The sequence below is a fragment of the Rhineura floridana genome, chromosome 10 (genome assembly GCF_030035675.1).
Source record: "Rhineura floridana isolate rRhiFlo1 chromosome 10, rRhiFlo1.hap2, whole genome shotgun sequence".
Lineage (NCBI taxonomy): Eukaryota > Metazoa > Chordata > Lepidosauria > Squamata > Rhineuridae > Rhineura > Rhineura floridana.
The window spans coordinates 39,008,610-39,029,883 of NC_084489.1; the positions used below are offsets into that span (position 1 = coordinate 39,008,610).

General features: G+C 43.0%; 1 protein-coding gene across 3 annotated transcripts in view; it reads right to left on the reverse strand.

Moving 5' to 3' along the window:
• SNX10 (sorting nexin 10) overlaps nt 1-21,274 on the reverse strand; it is a 50,656-nt gene that overhangs the window by 9,853 nt on the left and 19,529 nt on the right. For all 3 annotated transcript variants that reach the window (XM_061586947.1, XM_061586948.1, XM_061586946.1), the window contains exons 4-6: nt 10,702-10,788; nt 6,863-6,963; nt 4,248-4,346 (exon numbers count right to left, since the gene is read on the reverse strand). In XM_061586947.1, coding sequence (XP_061442931.1) covers nt 4,248-4,346; nt 6,863-6,963; nt 10,702-10,788 — 287 coding nt within the window. The remainder of the gene's footprint in view (nt 1-4,247; nt 4,347-6,862; nt 6,964-10,701; nt 10,789-21,274) is intronic.

The following is a 21,274-nucleotide window of genomic DNA, read 5'->3' on the forward strand; positions in this document are numbered from 1 at the left end:
GTGAGGGAAAGAGATTCCTTCTTTTGCCCTCCCCTACTCCTTGTATTGTGTTAAGGACAGTGAATGCATTGTTTGCTCCCCTCTTAAATGCAGCCTAGCCTCCTGGCTCTTCCTGTCCGTTTCTGTCTTCCATTAGCTTAACAAACAAAGCTCTGCAGCAGGACTGTTTGAAGCCCTGCCATACAATTGGATATAACCCTGTTAACAAACCAGTAAACATACTAGCACCTGTGTGAGACCTGCAATCGGTAGGCAAGGTTCAGCACAGTGCAGCTCTCTCTCTAACACAGAGATCAGGGGTAGGGAACCACTGGCCCACAGGCTTAATTAGGCCTTCCAGGTCTCCCCATTTGGTCTGTGAGGCCATTTTGGGCAAGCCACACTCAACCACCCTATACCTGGCTCAGCTGAAAGGGGTTTGCAGGCACCCCCCAGTCAGCTGACTGGCAGTGCAGGCACACTCTGTGCAAGGGTCTTTTGCAAGACCTGACAATCAGCTCATTGACAGGTCTTGCAAAGCCCCTTTCAAAGCACTCTGCAAGACCAGACAATCAGCTGAGCACTCTGAAAGTGCTTCAAACTGTGAAGGCAAAAAAGGGTCACCTGATGTCATTGTAATATCAGGTGATGGACGGATGGACAGCCCCATCCACCTGTCAAATTTGGCCCATGGGGGTTGGGAGAGATAACAATCTGGCTTGCGAGTCAGATCCAGTTCCCTGCCCCTGACAGTTACATAGATGCAACACACAAACACAAATAACCACACAAAGGAACATTAGAAGAGACCTGCTGAATCAGACAAAAGGCCCATCTCATCCAGCATGATGTTCTTGCAACTGCTAACAAGATGCCTATTGGAGGCCTGCAAGCAGGACACGATTGCAACAGTGCTCTCCCCACTTGTCACTCCCCACAACTGGCATTCCTTCCTTGCTCCTCTGCCCTCTCTCCTGTGCTATTAGGTAGCAGGAAGTAATGGCAGAGGAGGGAGCAGTGGAGCAACCACACAGCCAGCCACTTCCTACCTCCACCATGGAAAGAGTGATTCACCCCTACCTCTTAGAAAGTGCAGTTTCCCCTTCCCTTGATTTGCTCTATGGAATAGGAATGGCCCCTAAGAGGCCAGAGTTCACAGTGCTGATTAGTTATGGACTGTGTAAAAAGAATCAGTTCAAGAATGGTAGATGAGTCGTCACAGCCAGACACTACCAATGAAAATGGGGGCTGCAGGTGAAAAACATTTCTGTATCTCTGGTGACATTTGATTTGTCATCCATTCTAGCCAAGTACCTCCCACTCTTCACCCTCTCATCAGATGGAAAGCCTCACAAAAAGTTGGAACCAGAACCCTATGCTGTTTTTCCCCCTCCCCTCCTTAGGACCTAGAGAACCAGACAATACGCTTCTGGCACTGAAACAACAATAGCTATTTATAAAACTGCAGACCGTTTACGTTGGTGCTGCATTGGCTCTGCAGAGAGACAAAAAGGCTGTGCTTAAAAGTAATTAAATGGGAGCATCAACTAAACCCGCCCCACATTCACTTTAATAAAACAAGCAAACCGTCAGCCTCGAAATTCAATTTTTAAACTAACAGAACAGTGCGTTCAGTTCGTGGGATGTGTTCAGTCCCTTCCGTGTGATTCCAAGCACGACAATATCAGATCCCACTGGCTAAGAAAACTGCAGGTTTCTGAAAACCTTTAGCTCCTTGGAAACACAGGGGGCTGCCTTATACTGAGTGAGTCGTTCGTCTCGCTCTTTGGGGTTCAAGGCAGGGGGCTTTCCCAGCCCCACCTGGAGAGGCCAGGGACTGAACCTGGGACCTTTGGCATGCAGACCCACTGAGCTACAGCCCTCTGTTCATAAGCCAAATAAACGACAAGTCTCAACTGTGGAAACCAAAGACATGATTGACAGGTATAACTATTGTGGAAAAACAAGTCTTACAAATACAAGTGTTACTCATACTACTGAGTCTTTCACATTTCTCTAGGGGTCAGCAACTGACAGCCCCTGAGGCAAATCCACAGGTGTGGCATGGCCCTCACTTCACCACAGAATTAAAAAGAAGAAGGTTGTGAATGGAGCAGTGGCTTGTGAGCAGGCAACTCGGATGGGGTTGGGGCCTTGGCCTGATCTTCTCAAAGTGGCTCCTGGGCACAACATAGATGCTCAAGAGGGGCACATAATTGTGATCAGTAATACAGAAGGTATTGTTAGGTAACAGGATTTCTTAATTCTAGTTGAGTAACACCCACACAGTTTTCCTGTTGACTGGTGTTCTCTACATCTCTGGGCTTAAAATCAATATGCCTGTTTTGAGCATTTCTTGCCTTTCCAGGGAATTGGACCTTGGAAAGGCAGGGTATCCTTATTCCTGTATTATGTTCAGTAACACAATGCAGCCCTCTCCCCCATCACTCTGTTCACCTCATGAACCAGGGAACATAAATTTGGGTCTCACACCCCTATGCTTTGGACAGAGTGTACAGACGGAGGAGTCCCCTGTCTTCCGGTTTGCAGCATCCCAAGCTAGATCCTCATCTCCGTCCAAGATCAGTGTGCTGATGTTTATGTGACCATGAGATGAAAGTGCATGGCTGTATAAACACTGTAACGGGAGCTATCAGCCAAGCTATTCCCTCTCATGTTATAAATCCTGCTTATGAATACGAGTCCTCTGTGCCAGTAAAAATTGGCAGCTGCAGGCAATGTAAGTACACCAGTGCTCCCCTCACTGGATCTTTCATAGGTAATCTGGCAGCAGTGAAGAAAATTATGAGAAGCTTTAAGGGACAGGATAGAAGCTAAATGTGGGGGGTGGGCAGGCAGGGGGATAAATATGAAATGAGAAGTATTACAGATGTCCTAGTATGGCATGGTGAAACCTTTGAAGAGCTCAAACTGTTCTGAGGAGGCCAAGAGCAAAAAGGGCGCAACTATATAGCTTTATTACAAAATGGTACTAACAATAGCATCTAATGCCAATAACAATATTACTAAAGGACTGTTTTCTCCGCTGTTGGGCTCACTGATCTGAACGTGCATTTTAAGTGTGAAACTGCTATCAAAACTATATTGGATTCTACCAGACATGTTGACAAGGGCTGGTGAATGCATTTACAACAGTGGTAGTTCTAGGTTACAAAAGGACGTAAGAAGAGTCCTGCTGTATCAGGGCAAAGTCCATCATCCTGTTCTCACACTGGTCAACCAGATGCCTGTGGGAAGCCTGCAAGCAGGATGTGACTATTAGGACCATTGTGGACTTAATGGTCTTAACAGCCCTCCTCCACCCCCCACTTCTTTAGATGTATTTCTTCAGCTCCATCAAAATGTAGTAAGTCACCTCCACAGCATTTGAAGGCCCTCCTGCTCATTCTGCTGAGTGGAGCCCTGGACCTCTGCCCTGAAGTCCTGCCCTGCCAGCACCACTGATGTACAAGAGGATTACACTGATGTCCCCGTTCAGAAGGAGCAGGGTTAACATCAGGAGCAAGCTTGGTAGGCGCAGCTCCATCAGCTACAACTGATCACCATGAAATCTGATGACTATGCTTCTAATTTGCAAGTACATTAAATAAACAAGTATGTTTGTGAAATTCCTGCTTATGCTGTAGTGCTCAAACGACCTCCTATCAGAATAGTACACTGCCCTGTACTAAACCATTCCCTATATTTAAGCACTGCCTTAATATTCTTCATGCTGAAAAAAAGGGCAGTGCAGGTCTCTTCCCTGGTTAGAAGTCTGGTTAGATTACACTAGGGAGCTACAAGTTAGTTTCACCACAATATCACATTTTAATAAAAACAAGTACGCTATTTAACACAGGGGACAGAGGAAGCTGCCTCATGCTGAATTGGCCCATCTAACTCAGTTCTGTCTACACTGACTGGCAGTGGCTCTCTGGGGCTTCAGGCACGAGTTTTTCCCAGCCCTACCTGGAGATGCTGGGGATTGAACTTAGGACCTTCTGCATGCAAGACAGGCGCTCTATCGCTGAGCTATGGTCCTTCCCCTTATAGTGTTGCTTCAAAAGTAAAAATGGGGGTGGAGGGGTGATACAAATCCCTGAGCAAATGAAAGAATACAGCAATAGAAATAAGAGCAAGAGAGGATCTGCAAATGCATAAATATGCCACAAGGTGGCTGTCGTGTACAAGAGATGAAGTCCGGAAAATTAATGACCTCATTAAAACAACAAAACTCCCAAATTAGAAGAAAAAGCAATATAACTCACTGCTGGAGAAACTGTTGCAAGCCTTCCCGACGCTGGTCCACATGCTGGGGATTATTTGTGCTAAAAAAGGGAGTTCTGGGTGGAAGTTCTGGCAATTGTCTGTTTTTTAAAAAAACACACACAAAGAGATAGAGAGGAATAGTTAGTAACCCAAAACAAATTCTCAAACAATTATTATTATTTTAAAGGCTGCTGAACCCAGATGGAGAAAGATCGTAGGGAAAAGGGTATGTGTGGGAGATACTGATTTGAGACTTCTACTTACACTTGACAAAACTAATAGCCACACACCTTAGATGCCAAATTCCAGAGTTGTAGCCATGTTAGTTTGCTACAGAAAAACCTACAAAGAGTTTTGGGGCAACCTAAATATTAACTGATGCAGTGCAGCATAAACGTCCATGGGCTAGTCTACTTCATCAGATGCACAAAGCATTAGATGCCAGGAATTAAAGCCGCTAACCTATACTATTCATCTCCTTACTAATTATTTTATTTTCTTACATTTATAACCCACTTTTCCTCCATATTGGAACTCAAACTGGCATACATGTGGTTACCATTCAGGCACTGAGCCAGACCTCTTAGTTTCAGTAAGGTGGTGCCTACGTGTGCTTTCAGACCATATTGAATATGGTATCTCTGTGAAGACCAAAGCCAGCTACCTTGCATTAAAAACAGTGCCTTGATTAAGATAGCACTCAAAATCACAGTTAAGGAAACTCAATTATGGTTTGGTGCGATGTCTGAATTCACAAACTATGGGTTGCAATCAGCCAGCAAATGAGAATCGGAAACCATGAACTCTCTGCTGGCTGAACTGACAACCCATAGTTACGGCTATTGTTCTACCTCCGGAGACCACTCCACCTAGTGACATGACTGGTGAGCAAATGGGGCATGAGCATGGACAAGTAGTTCTAAACCATGCTTTGCTTTTCCATTTGGGAGTTCAAACCATGGTTTAGATTCTACATATTACAGTGCAGATTCGGATTTAACAACTCACCTGGTAGCCAAAGGTGACCAGAACTCCATGCAGGAACATAAAAAGCTGGCTTACACCGAATCAGACCATTGGTCTATTTAGCTCAGTATTTTCCACACTGACTGGCAGCAGTTTTCCAGGATTTCTGGCCAGGGTCTGTCCCAGTCCTCACTGGAGATGCCAAGGACAGAACCTGAGATCTTCTACATACAAAGCACATGCTCTACCACTGAGCTATGGCCCTTCCCCAGTGTGTGAGCATGCTTGCAGAGAAGAGACAGATCACTCCATTGCTCCTTCACCAGTTCCCTTGGTTTCCATGTTGGCCACAGAGGAAAGGAAGTGTCTTTCTTCATTACTAATAGTAAAATGCAGAAAGCTGGCTGACAGGGAGGGACCATGCCCCCTCCTGCTCACCAGCCCACATCACAGAAGTTGTTGTTTTTAACCAACCTAAGAGGCTAGTAGTATGTGTGTCCCCAGAAATGCAGGCTACTAATCTCTTAGCTGGATGAGGGTTTATTTGCAAGGATGCTATAGTGAGCACAAACATTGCTTGGCATGTTTGAACTTAGTGCACCAGTAAGGCATTAGCAGATCAGAGAAATAATCCCAGGCAGGCCGACAAATATGCAAAAAGTGATGGTTCTGAGGGTAACTATACTGAGATATTTGCTTTGCATGAGCAGAAACAGACTAATGTGTAAGCATCTCTTTCTGGAATGGAAAACATACACAGAGTTTGCTTAGGTGCATGGTCCCTAGGGCTAGATTCCTGCAATTCACTAATCTCTGCATTGACAATTACCCACACTAGACTGAGATTGCATGTGCGCTGCTGAACAGGTGGGTTCACTTCTTACTGCTTGCATGTATGATTGCTGCTGTAGTTTCCTCTCTACCCCACCCCACCAATATACTCCTTCCTTTGTGTCATGTGCAAAACTGTTAAGTCATTCTGTCAAGAACCTGTCTATTTTAATTATTTGCACAGCACTTAGCAAACCATTTAGCACTCTTTACTTTGCATAGCATTTGGCAAAATGTTATGGACTTCATCAATAACACAGGATATTATTAATACCATAAGAGACTTGGGAAAGGCAGAGACGCTACAGTGATGGTCTGAATATAAGTCTTTGCTTCCCTCTCCTCATTTTCCCCACTCTGTAAAATCCACCACATATTTGCCTTAAGGAGCAGGGACAGCCCAAGACATTTTGGACAATATATTGCACCCTGTCCATCCTGTGTACAAAAGCTAAGTGAACTGGCAGCTGAATCTTATTTCAACACTGGCGTTGGTGCATATCCTCCACTACACCTTTAAGCAACAGGCTAGGAGGCGCAGCATTTTATTGCCCTTCCTTCATTCCAACATCTCCTACTTCAGAGGCAGCTGCTTTACTCTGCCTAATAGTAGGGCCGGCCCTGATAAGGAGGCAAGAATGATCCTGTTTTCCTTCTCCCTACACTACTAGGTCAAGGCTAAATGATCTATTCCTCTTTCAGGAAAGAACAAAAAGGAGTTTTTACCTACTTCAAGCCTTTGGGATAGGGCAAAGGAGAAAGCAAGGCATACACTTTAATAAAATGGGTTTCAAAAAGTGTTTGGAAGTTAACTCACATTAGCACTGCATTACTTTGAAGTCTCTGACGAAGCCACACAAATTCTCGAAAGCGCCGTCGGACGCAAGATGTTTTCCTTGTAAAACACATGCTATTTGTCTGTAAAGAAATAGGAAGTGCTTGATCTGTAAGTTAATGTGCCTCATAGATACATTACTTTTCCTGCTACCCATCAACATGACAGTCCAAAATCTGAAAGGGTGAATCGATAGGAAACAGACACACAGCAGGCCCCTTTCCTAACTACAGACCTCTGTGCCACCTGAGCAGATTTTAAAACTGACCCCCCCCCAATCATGGAATGTCCAGTGACCTCCTGTTCAGTGTGGGTTGCTGATGCATGAAGAGCTGCAACCGGAACAAGAAAATGAGGAGGCTTCAGCAGATACAACAGTCCCTAAGTCCCCTTGGTCTTAGGGACCAAAATTTTGGTTCCCAGACTAGAATCCCCTACCTCTGTTCCGAACTATTCAAAATTAAACTCAGCTCAGAATGAGAGTGAAGAAAACAGGGAGCCTTGGGTCAAATCACAGTAAGATCTTCACACATTATCATCAAGTTAAAATAATTAGCATCCAAAGCTCAACAAGGGTTTCCATCACAGTTCTTTCAATATGTGCAGCTTTTGTGAGAGTGCCATTCCTTGACATGAGCCACTATTTCAGAATGCCCTGGGTTAATCACAGGCTAGTCCATCCCAGGACTTCTACTAGACTGGAAAGGATGGAAGGGGCAGGGATAGAACCTAAATATTAAATTCTACATTTGCTAAGTCTATTCTGCATCCTGGTTCTTATTTCTCAGTGTCCCAGAGCATCGGTCTATTACAGTTTCCTTTCCTAAGTTTCAGTCAATGTCCTTATCTTGTTCCATTAAATCCAGTGTGACCATCATGGATGCCTGTGATAGCTGCATGAGACCAAGTCATCTGACTGTTGCCTATAAGATAAAATGCATCACCTTCACATGGAACTATGCCCCAAGTTATTATTCACATGACTATTTTTCTCAGTCTCACTGACCTATTTGATTAAGTCAAGAAGATATTTCTCTTTACATATCAAAACTTCAGACTGCAGAGAGAAAGAAAGACTGAGATTATTCTCCAAATCATGACTTGAACGATCAGAAATGAAGCTTGTGTGCATTCCCTCCTGCCCTCACAAGCTCCAATTCCTTTCCACTCCATTTGTGCTAAGAAATCCAATTTGGGCAAGTTATAATTTGCACAAACCAGGAATGGATGGAGAGAATCACAGCAGAAGAAGGAGCAGTGTGAATGCCAAAGGTATGACCTTAAAGTTCAAACTGCAGCTTAGCCATTGCATCCAGAGTTGGCAAAATTAGGATACAGTATTAAATAACCATCCAAAACTGAACTACCTTAGCAAAAACATTTAAGATATTCAATATAATACTCTGTGTTTCAAAGTTTCTAAATGTATTCTTTTTAAAAAGACAAGATATTTCTGTGCTAAGATTGAACGTGTTCACTTAACAGGAGCCAGGAATCCCCAAAGGGGACAGATTCTGGCTAAGAAAATGGACCAGGTGGGGGTGAAGATGAGGAAACAAAGCTTGGGGAAGTATAGGTAGGCCCTCTCAATCCCTTCTGATATGTTAATCCAGAAGACAGAAGGCCACTTAACTCATAACTCAATCAGTGCAAAGTAGGGAAGATTTTATTTTATAGACCAGTTCAGATGGTGTCCATGCAATTTACTGTAAGAGCAGATGGGCCCAGAGATGGGCTTGCAACATAGCTGGCATTGCATGGAGATGCAGATGTATGAACCAACATTTGCACATGGCTGCTGCAACTGTGACTAGGGTTGCCAGGTTCATGGCCTGAGACTGATCCTGTATCTTTAGGAGAAGAGAAAGTCAGCCAAGTACAGGTGTTCTTGCAACTCTGTAATGGGAAAAACCACAAGGTGGAATTCTCCCTTCCCCTTGCACAACTTTTAAAGTTACAGAAGACCTCTTGGTTGCCAGGCCTGGCAACCCATTACAGAGTTGCAAGAACACCTGCACTCGGCTGACTTTCTCTTCTCCTAAAGATACAGGATCAGTCTCAGGCCGTGAACCTGGCAACCCTAACTGTGACAGCTCCAAAAAAGGTTTGTCTGAAGACCACTTTTGGGGAGAAGGAATACACACAGCTTGGGGTACACCAAAGCTTAGCGTACTCAACACCAATTCATCTGTGATAAGCTTCTTCAGTAAAGGCAAGTAATACACTTCGGAACTAGCAGTCCACACCAGAGATGGAAATCAGTGTGGCATCAGTACAGTCTTCACTGTCTCCATACCTCCCTGGACAGCAGGGGAAAGGGTGGCCCTTTCTCCCCATGGGCTCACAGTTTTGTATTAAGACACAAACTGTTACGATATGCCCTCATAATGCTGAAATTACTCAGTAAACATCTGAGAGTTATGAACTAACTTGGCTGCATTCCAGAAGAACCTCTTCAAGCACACAAAGACCAGACGTTTTCTCTCTTTTTCTCCAGCAGCAGCAATCTACACTATGTGACAGGCTATGCTGACATTCAAAGCTAGGGCAGAAATGGGAGCATAGGAAGCTGAGCAATCAGGCCACTGGTCCATTTAGCTCAGCACTGTGTACATTGATTGGCAGTGGCTCTCCAGGGCTTCAAGCAGTGAAGACACCGGAGACTGAACCTGTTGCATGCAGAGCATGTGTTTTACCACTGTGCCATAGCTTCTCCCCCAAGCCTTAGCCTGCAAACCTGTGCACGCTATGTTGGGATTAACTCCCAGTGGAAATCAGTGAGACTACATTAAGTCTGATTCATCCAATTTTTCTCCTGTCACAAGGCTATTCTGAGATGGTTATCCATCTGTGTGTGTGCGGGGAGCTATTTGGAGGTAGAATGTACATGTTCAAAAGTATTTTTTTTTTTAAAAAAAAATTAACATCCTTTGTTCCTGGACTTTCCTAGTTCAAGGCCCAGTCCCCAATCAGACAAGGTTTGCTGGACATGGCAGCTGCAACAATGTGTTCTGTGCTGATCTCTGGAATCCATGGAAAGGTTTCAGTCCATTTCTATAGCTTCTGCATGCCATAATTATCTAAAACAAGGGTGCCTACTTTTTTTGGCCCAGGGGCCACAATTCACCCATGACCAACCCTTCAGAGGCCACATGCCAGTGGTGGGTGTGGCTAAAAATGGGGATAGCCACCCCACTGTCTCATTCACAGACCTGCATCCAAGCATGCACACACACAGGGCATATACTTTAATTTTTAAAAAAAAGTCTTCAAAGCTTTTTTAAACAAATGTTTTTAAAGTTGTTTTGTTTTAATGTACTTTAATGTCTGTTTTTATGATGTTTTAGAGTGTTTTTAGTGCTTTTGTTTGCCGCCCTGGGCTCCTGCTGGGAGGAAGAGCGGGATATAAATCAAATAATAAACAAACTAACTAACAAATAAATAATATATATATACAGGATGTCCCATACCAATCATCTGTGGAGAGGGTATTCTCACCCCCTCTCTGCTCATCAAATGACTGATCTCATAACCAGGGAGGGGGTGACCTGCATCTCCAGTAAGACCCTGAGCTCTACCCATCACAATGCAATGTCTACTTTATTTTTTCTTTTTCCTACTGTCAACAAAATTAGTGGAAGGGGGCAGAAAAATCAGCTTGAGGGGCCCCTCAGGCCTCTGAACTGGGGATTAGCCACACACACACACCAAAATAAAGACACCAAATGCCTCGCATGTATTCTTTGTATATTTACAACATTATCAAAGCCTATGGGCGGAGCTACCATAAAACACATTTTCACTATAATTTGTATACTTACGTGAATGAAGATCTCATAGTCTATGTGTGAATGCCAAGAGTCTTCCTTTTTTATCCTGGGGTCTCGCACCAAGACTGTGACAAATTCCTGTGAGCGCATGATAAAAAGCGATTAATATGTCACTTAAGAATTCTCCTTGAAAGAGAGCCTTGAATGAGCTTGCCTCTTTTGATAGGCTGCTTCTGTTATTGTGAGCCAAAGTTGCATGCCTTAAAAGAGGGCTCTGAGGAGGAAAAAAAAAACATACAACCAAGCAAAATGAAAAGCAATGACTCAATCTGCCTATGTCCGGGAAACTTCTTGTCAACTCGCCAAAGGGGAATTTCTAAATTAGATAATGCTGTGTATTTCCAACCAACAAATATGTGATTATAAGCTAGGGTTTCAATCATTTTTTAGTCAGGCAACAGCTGCTCCTGAACAGGTGGGCCATCTCATGGGAAAAAAACCCCACACACATCTCTGTCACTATTGCTTGCCAAATAACTTAAGAATGAAATTCAAAAGAACAAAGTACTTTTGTTGACACTGCAAGGCAGCAGTTGAAGCTATTGCTAAACAGCATTTTTTTTCAGACATACAAGACCCAAAGTCTGCTACTCTTCGGAGTAGTTCACATTTGGCCTTAGGCTCAGTGATTCATGGGGAAGGGCTATATTGTAGAGCAACCCCTTTGCATGCAAAAGGTCCCAGGTTCAATTCCTGGCATCTCCAAGTAGGACCGGGACACACTCCCTGCCTGAAATCCTGGTGAGCCACTGCCTGTTAGTGTAGACAATATTGAGCTAAATGGACCAGTAGTCTGATTCCATATGGGTGCTTCCTATGGCCCAAGCACATGATATATCAACTGGTGCAAGTCTGAGTCGTTCCTGTCATGTTTGTAGCAACCTTAAGGTGAATTAGTGTCTACATGACAATGAATAGAGCCCATGAATGGAGCCTACTTGCATAGGCACTTAGGTATGTATGCCCATTATCAATGCCAAGTTTATTGCTCATCAGCCAATCATTGCTTAGAAATGTGAATGTTTAAGAAGTATATAAATGTCTTCTATAAATGAATAAATAATAAAAAAAAATCAAGCCATTCACTTATACAAACTATAAAAACAAAATTGGTACATATATACTAAACCATACTAAAATATGTTTAAAGTTATACCACTACAACAGATTAACATGTATTAACCTGTATTATCATCTAGAACTGTAAGCATCTGCCACTTCCCTAAAGCCAATTTAACAGTCCTAAATGTCACATAATAATCTATTCTGGACAATATGAGTAATTTTTTTCCTTAAAGGAGAGTTACTACTAATCTCACCGATAAGGGACTCAGGGTAATGGACCCTCAGACTTAAATACAAAAGGCATTCCAATAAAAAGTGTACCAGTTCCTCTACCTTCTGGCATCTGGTAGGACAATGTCTAGCCACCTCAAACTGAGCACCATAATGTTCTTTAACCTCCATCAACTGTAAAGAATTCATTTTATATTCGGTCAAAAGCCATCTCCTATTTCCATTTCTTAGGAAGGACAGCCGATATAGAACCTTTATATATTGTACTGGAGTAACACCCAGCCACGAGTGCCATGGCAGTCTGAAAATGGGCTCCTACTGGGAGGAAGGGCAGGAGAACAGTGTAATAAATAAATAAATAATAAAAATCAACATCAGTCGTCTAAAGACCTCCTCCTGGGCACCATCATAGCTCTCATAATCAAGTGGGCTAATAAAAAAAACCAACACAGAAATAAGTTTACACCTCACAGCAGTCCATGTCTTCATATGCCAATAAGGGGTGAAACCAGCTGAAAAACAACTTTTGAAAAGCTAAAGATTAATGGCAGCCTTCTGAACTAAAGTTTCCACTGAGTGCCAAGCTGTTTGTAATCGAACAATTGCCCAAGTTCCCCAAGTTCTGGCATCTCAGGGAACCGTGGTTAGTTTAAAATTGGAAATGAATGCTTCCAATGTCCTCCTCTGGTGTATAAAAAAACCTAGCAATGGCTCAAGAAGAAGTTCATTCACACAAACTACCTCAGTATACATTTCCTACCTAGGCTGGAAGTAAACCCCCTGATCACAACAGGACTCATATCTGGGTAAACACGCATAAGATTGCACTGTCAATCACTTGGTCATGTACATGCATGGCATTCCCTTAAAAAAACTCACTCTGGGACTCCTCCCAACCCAGCACAAATTGCTTGCTGAGCATGCAGAGACCCTCACACACAACTGAGTGATTGCCATTTCCTGCTCTATACTATAATGTGTGGATTTGGGTAATGATCATACACTGACATAAGATGAGGAACAGAACAATATTTCTGACACCCTCCCCGCATCTCTTAAAATCATGCCCAGGGGACATAGGAAGCTGCTATGTACCGAGTGAGACCACTGGTCCATCTAGCTCAATACTGTCTATACCAGAGGAAACAAAAGTGGTGCTCTCCAGATGTTGCTGGACAATAACTCCTATCATCACATACCACCAATGGCAATGCTGGTTGGGGAGCTGTAGTCCAAGAACATCTAGGGGGGACCACATTAGCTACCCCTGGTCTACACTGACTGGCAGAGGCTCTCCAAGGTTTCAGACAAGGATTTCTTTCCCAGCCCTACCTGGAGATGCCAGGGATTGAAATCTTTACCACTGAGCCACAGCCCTTCCCCCAACTGTCATGAGAGCTAAGCAGTAGTTCTTTCTGGACTTCTTGGAACATTACATTGTGATGAGGAAGCAGTAACAGTAAGGTCATACCCACAATTCTGGATAGCCAAAGGTCCTCTGCCAGGGGACATTCAATGAGAGCTAGTGTGATGTAGTGGTTAAAGTGTTGGACTAAGACCTGGGAGACCAGGATTCAAATCCCCACTGGGCCATGAAACTCACTGGGTGACCTTCGGCCAGTCACTGACTCTCAGCCTAACCTACCTCACAGGGTTGTTGTGAGGATAAAATTGGGAGAGAGAGAACCATGTTGTCTACCACCCTGAGCTCCTTGGAGGAAAGGTGGGATAGAAATAGAATAAATAAATAAATAATTTTACAGTTAAGTGGTATACAAATTCTGTGAAATAAATAAAATCAACAAAGGTCTTGGCTGGAGGGAAAAGGCACCATCTATTTCAGGATGCTACCACTCCCCCCCCCAACTCTACAGACTATATGCTTCCCCTCCTGGTTCCCCACATATCCTCCATGCTACAGTTTGAGAATATCCCAGTGATGAAGGACCCCCTTTTAGCACATGAAAGTATAATCCAAAGTACATGGCTTTCGGTGTAATTCTCAAAACCTACTTGATATAATCATTCATCCACTAATTGCTTTGTTAAAGAAAACAAAAGATAATCAGGAAGGGGAGGGGAGAGAGACAGAAACCTTGGCTTAGAGGCACAGACTTTCAGTAAATCATTACAACTCCACCCATTTCATTTGTATGATCTGGTTTTATGTTATCTACAGAGGAAGTTCAGTTCAAGTGAACTTTTTTTTTCAGCTCAACATGACTGAAACCTAAGTCACGTGAGCCTGTCTCAATCAATATTAACTTTCAGGAGGAATTTGAAAACATTTCTTTTTACCCAGGCATTTAATGGCTGAAGAGAACTCTTCCTGGCAACCTGAAGATCACTGATGAAAGAATGTTTTTCAGCTGTGTTTTAAGAAAAACTTTAACTGTGCTTTACAATATTTTTAGAATATTTTTTAGAATTTGTGTTTTAGAATGTTATTAATTGTAATTGTGTTTGGAACTTTCTAAACTGTTTTTAGTACATTTTTCTTTTTCTTGTCAAATTGTTTTGTTTATGTTTGCCACCCAGGGCTCCTTCAGGAGGAAGGGCGGGATATAAAGTCAATAAATAACAGCAACAACACCACTGTCAAATACCTCTTTGCTCTTTCCCCACTACAATGAAACTAAAAAGAAAAATATTTTGTCTTCCCACCAAAAAAAAACTAATTTGGATTTTAACCTAAAACCCACTAAGAAAATGTCTGTCAAATTTAGCTTCCATGGCAATAAGCAATTTGTTGCCTTGTACAGACTCTCCATTTCCACACAACATTCTTTCCTACAAGATTCCATATTCAGCGTGCTCAGACTGGCAGTAGTGTCAGCAAGGAGATACTTACCTGACCTCCCATCTCTGCTGTCACCGCACCTTACTGGGAGGGAGAGGGGCAAGGCGGCTGGGAGGATGGCATGGTGCAGACACTCAGTAGAGCCAATCTGGCACTCCTGATGGCGGGTTTGCACCATTGTGGCCTCCCTGCCATTTCTCCCCTCCCTCCTGATAAGGTGCAGCAATGCCAGTGAGAGGAGGTCAGGTAGGCGCTGCCATCCCTTCCACCAACCACTCCTGCATACTGGAGAACAGACCACAGAACAGGGAAAGGAAGATGCCTCCTCTCCCAGAGCAACAAGTCTTTGCCTACCCTGGCAGGCCTTGCCTTCTGGAGCATTCACCCTCCCACAGAAGAGGAACACCCCAACATCGGCCGTCAAGCTCCACTACGGGAGTATGAAAGCCTTACGCTAGTGCAGTACAATGGCTTAGAAGACACAGGATATCATCCTGGAGAACACATTATGGTGAAAACACAGAAGGAGATTCTTCGCTCTCTTGGAATTTCCCCATGTCATTTCACAGAGCCCTTGCTAGGAAGTTCCCCATCTGTATCTGGATTTTTATTCTTAGGAGGCAGGGCGGCTCTTTGTTTACATATTTACTTTCACCACTTTTCCTTTTCCTTTGTTCCTCTGTCCTTCTGACATAGTTATCACTCCTCCATACCAGTCCTTAAACATTTACCCCATCTACCTTTCCCCCCCAATTTACTTTCTTTAGAAATACAAATTTGTAGCACAGTCCTACGTATGTTTCCTCAAAATGAAGTCCTACTGTGTTCATTAGGGCTTGAAATTAAAATGAAGAGGACTGCCTTCAAGTCGATTCAGACTTATGGCGACCCTATGAATAGGGTTTTCATGGTAGGCTGTATTCAGAGGGGGTTTACCATTGCCTTCCTCTGAGGCTGAGAGGCAGTGACTGGCCCAAGGTCACCCAGTGAGCTTCATGGCTGTGTGGGGATTTGAACCCTGGTCTCCCAGGTCGTAGTCCAACACCTTAACCACAAAACCACACTGGAACAGAGGAAGCTGCTTTATACCGAGTCAGGCCACTGTGCATCTAGATCACTAATGCCTGACTGGCAGTGGCTCTCCAGGGTTTCGGACAGGGATCTCTGTCAGCCCTACCTAGAGACTGAACCTGGAGTCTTCTGCATGCAAACCAGAAGCTCTACCACGGAGCTATGGCCCTTCTCAAAGCAGTCTAAGCTGGAAAAAGTACCCTTATGGTTGCAAATAGACTTATACTTCAAGGCTGGCGGGATAAACACACACCATCCACTATTCATCGGTCTTAAGATCTTACTGCCCTTTATACATTTTAACGTGTATCTTATAATCATCAGTCTCATAACTGGGCATATGACTGCTTATATTTATATGTTTAAATTAGGACTGATGGATTATTCTTATTTCTTTCATAGTTTTTTTTCCCTGTTATATGAGGAGATGCCAGCTGGGGCATGCACATGCTCCATCCTCCCCTGCCAATAAATAAAGGGAGGATGCAGCTGGGAAAGAAGGAGACCAAGGCTCAACACACAACTCAGAGCAACTGACTTTGAAGGTGAAAGGTGGGAGGATGCTGTAGCATGCCAGACCCATAAATTAACCTTGAAGAGGGAAATGATAACAAGGTAAGTGGGAAACACACTGATAAGAGGAGTGAAATTAACTACAAGACAGAACTGCGAAGGGTTCTGTAACTAGAAAGTCAGACACAATAATTGATATGTATGGGTATTCTATGCTGAGAAGAGTCTTGAACTTTCTCCTGGAGGAATAAAGGACCAAACATAAGAACATAAGGAGAGCCTGCCTGATCAGGCCAATGGCCCATCTAGTCCAGCATTCTGATTCGCAGTAGCCAACCAGATGTCTATGAAACCTGGACCTGAGCATAACAACACTGTGATTCCCAAGCAACTGGCATTTAGAGGCATACTGCCTCCAACTGTGGAGGAAGAAGATGAGACATCGTGGCTAGTAGCCACTGATATCCTTGTCCACCATGAATTTCTCTCATTTTTTAAAGCCATCCAAGTTGATGGCCATCACTACTTTCTGTGGGAGTGAACTCGAGAAGTGCACATGTTGTACCAGCAAAAGAATGTTTTGGCTCCTCAGTGATTAACCAATTTATTGTGAAAACAACCTTGACAAGCAACAACCTACTTCATCAGATGAATGAACAGGGATTTCCACAGTAGCAGCTTTTGCAGCAAAAACAACAAAGAACATAGAGGCACCATAAAGACTAACAAACTGATTATGGCATAAGCTTTTGTGCACTACAGACCATTTAATCAGATGCATGAAATGTTATCCTGAATTATAGGTATATATTTGGGGATGAGAAGGATTGTAAAAAGTGAGGTCAGAGGAAAATGAAATGCAGATAAATGCAAATAATTACATACTTAATAGTGGTAATTCACTTCTGGTAATTCACTGGTAAACAGTTCTTGATGACACAAACATCCTGGAATTGGTAAGCCAATCAAAACATAATGTGCTAAAAAAATCCTTTGTCTCTGGTTCAAGGGGGATTTTACACAGCTGGGCAATGCCTTTATTGGTACCACCAAACTCTGGACTTCGGAGCTTTTTCTTGTGGACTCAAGATGGCTGCCTTTGCTTTTTATGTGCCTTGAAGTTTCCACGGTCCAGTTTAAGAGCGAGCATGGAATATGGTATTTGGGTGCCAAATTAAGCACCCATAGCTCTCAGGCTCCAATTTTTGTTAAAAAAATTAAATTTGCACATGGCTGCAAACATCAGCTTGAAAGTGTATGGGCAAAAGAGAGATGTGGGCTGATATACTATTGATTCTTCAAGCAGTGTCTGGTGAAATCTTATGAACTGGAAAAACATAGGAGTGAAGGAAGCTAGCTTACATCAGGTCAGGCCATTTGTCCTTCTAGTCCAGTACTGTGTACTATTTTGACTAGCAGTAGCTCTCTATGGTCTTTCACCATCACCTGCTATGTGATCTGTTAACTAGAGATGCCAGGGATTGAATCTGGGGCTGTCTGCATGTGTTGTACTACAGAACTATGGTCCTTCCTCACGAGGAATAGTTTTTAAGCTGCCTTTACTATTATTATTTTCATTATTTATATCTCACCTGTCCTCCAAGGAGCTTAAGGTGGCCAACATGGCTCTTCCTCCTCCCCATTTTATCCTCACAACAATCCTGTGAGATAGATTAGACTGAGCAGCAGTAACTGGCCCTAGGTCACCCAGCAAGCTTCATGGCTGACTGGGGATTTTAATTCTGGTCTTCCACATCCTAGTCAGACTCTCTAACCGCTACACCAAACTGGCTCTCTAACTTAAGTACACTCGGTGTAGTAAAGTGGGATAGAATGCGTTCATTACAAGTACTGAAAATATTTGCATTTCCCAGGTTGAGTGCCTGGTTGATTTTCTTGACCATACAAATAAATTAAATTACTGGACTAATATAAGAATGAGGTATTGCAAATAAACTGAATGACAACAACCAAAATTACCCAAATGTTAGTGCTGAGGGAAGGGGCAGGATGGTATATTCATCAATTCTTTGTTGTCAGTTACTCAAGAGGGATTCTCCCCCCACCCCCAGCCACACTTCCTTGGCCTACTTAGGCATTAGAGATTAGCACACTACACATTCCCACTATTACTACAACAATTTTAGCAATGCTGAAGGGACAGAGAGGGCTTGTTGCCATCCGAATATTGCAAAAAAAAAAATCTGTACTTTAAGAAAAGCAATGCTGGAGGGCAGGCGTTACCAAATGGTGGTCTGTGGATCGCCAGTGGTCCACAAGCTTCATTCAGGTGGTCCACGGCTTGTCCGCATTAAATAATCATTTTGATTTTTAGTTGTATTTTGTTGTTTCTTTTATTTCTTAAATATGGCATTTTATTGTATTACAGTTTGAATTCTATGGAATGCAAATTGTAATGCAATAAAAAGAAATAAAAGAAGCAATAAAAATACAATTACTAAATCATGCAGCATCTACCACAGCACATTACAATCACCACAACAGGCAGAAAAATCATCATGTGGTCTGCTTCCAAGGGGTCCATGGGGGGAAAAAGTTGGGGAGTCGCTGTTATAGAATAAGCACTCAAAACAAAACACAGGGTATGTCCATTGCTTTGCTTTTGCTGAGGAGATCTCCAGATGATTCTGCATGTATGGAAGTGGTGGGGAATGTGGGGCCCTGTACAGGCTGCTGGATTCCACCTCCCATCAGTCCCAGCAAGCATGGTCAGTGGTCAGGGATGATGGGAGTGATAGTCCAACGATACCTGGAGGGCCACACAGATTCCTCACCCTAGATTTAAGACTATAAGTCGCAGTAACTTATGACAACCTAAATGTTAAAATTAGCATGCATTGGACATTTTTTTAAAAAATCAGGAAAATAATACCAGGAAGATTAGTTTGCAGTGATTAAGCATTACAAAAGCTGGAGGAATGAAGGGAACAACAGATGATACATAAGCTCATGTTTTACAGATTCATGGAGCGACAAACAACTCCTGAGCAGTCTGAGAAAGCGATTGGTAATGGAAAAAGAGAACAAGCCACAGCCTCATCTACTCCTGTAGGATGTAGTAGTGGGCAGAGTGATGGACATGGATTGGGAAAACCCAAACTCAAATTTCTGCTCAACTAAGAAGCCTTTGGGTGGCCAGGAGCAATTACAGTATTCTCTGCCAGCTGAGGCTGGTGTAATAATATCTTGCCTAGAACACCATGCAATTTTGTGGCAGAGGCAGCTCAAATGTTTAATTTTACCATCCCCCATGTGATAAACAAGATGTGCTTATTTATTTATCACACTTATATTCCATCTTTCCTCCGAGGAGCTGAAGGTGGCGTACATGGTTCTCCTCCCCATTTTATCCTCCCAACAATCTTATGAGGTAGGTGAAGCTGAGGTTGTGAACTGGCCCAAGGTCATCAAGTAAGCTTTATGGCTGAGTAGAAATTTGAACTCTGATCTCCCAGATCCTAGTCCAACACTCTAACCACTATACCACACTGAGTTACAATTTGCTGTTTTCTCTCCTAGCCACATACTGGGACTAGCAATGTCACTGAAAGTTATTTCCTGGTACTTTGTATATACTGTGTTCATATTTGTTTGTTTGTTGATTACATTTATCCTTTCCTCCAAGGAGCTCAAGGAGGCATACATGCGTCTTCCCACCACGATCATTTTATCCTCACAAGAGCCCTATGAGGTAAGTTAGGAGGAGAGAGTCTGAGAATCCAAAGTCACACAGTGAGTTTCATGGGACTTGAACCTGGGTCTTCCAGTTTAAGTCTGATACACACACCTCTACTTACACAATAAATAGACTCAAATTTATACAAACAATATCTAAATTATACTAATACAAAAATTCAACATGATTTTTTACAAACATATCAAAATCCCAACTAACTATGAATATTATGAACCACCAATTATGGATCATCAATATAAAGTCAACTGCATAAACTTAAGACTCATGGAAATGGACTCTGATGTTCCTGACATTTTGCATTAGTACAATATAGATATTGCCTTGTTTAAGTGTATTTATTTATTGTGCAGTTTGTTGCAAGACACAGTATATGTTTTTATCTTTGAATTTACACTAAGTGCTGCACCACACTAACTTCCTTGCCTTCAGTCTGAAGCAAGCATTATGGCCCCAATAACTTTTCTCTGGAGAAGTTCCTGCCTACATATCAACTTCCCATTTACCTGACCTGGTAGCAGTGACATCAGCAGTTTCAAAGAGGTCTTGCTGGAGGCCACACCAAGAAGCCTAGCTTCTGGGACCCTGAAAAATATAATTTCCCAAGCCAGGGCCCCTGAACTTTGATGGACATCAGGAGTCCTGGGACAATTATATTTCCCAGGACCCTTGCCATCTGCTGGAGTGCTGCCACAAAGAGTGGCATAAGTCAGCAGTGAGTCCATCCTTCCACTACTGCTGCCAGGCCAAGGGATGGGACAGTACAGGGAAGGCTCCAGGAGGTTGTCAGCAGGGACTGAGAAACTAACAGTGAGAATTTGGGGGGTTGGCACCCAGTCAGACGGTGTGCAGACCCCAGTGCACTCCCGATATCACTGGAGGTACAATGGGGCACAATCTGGAATAAACCAAACTATTTTCTTTTTCTTGTCTTTCCCTTTTTTGAAAGAATAGCTTTGTTTACTGAGTCCTATTCCAAATCAAGCCAAGAGAAGTTTGCCCATCACTAAGTGGGACACATGGAATCCCTAGCTTACAGCCTATAGGATGACATTTTTGTTCTGATAGGCTTCCCCAGCTGGATGAATGGGTCTCTGTCATGGATATATGCGGTTTTGTTTTGTTTTTAATTATAACTTTTTATTTTTTTTATTGTTCATTGCCTTGAG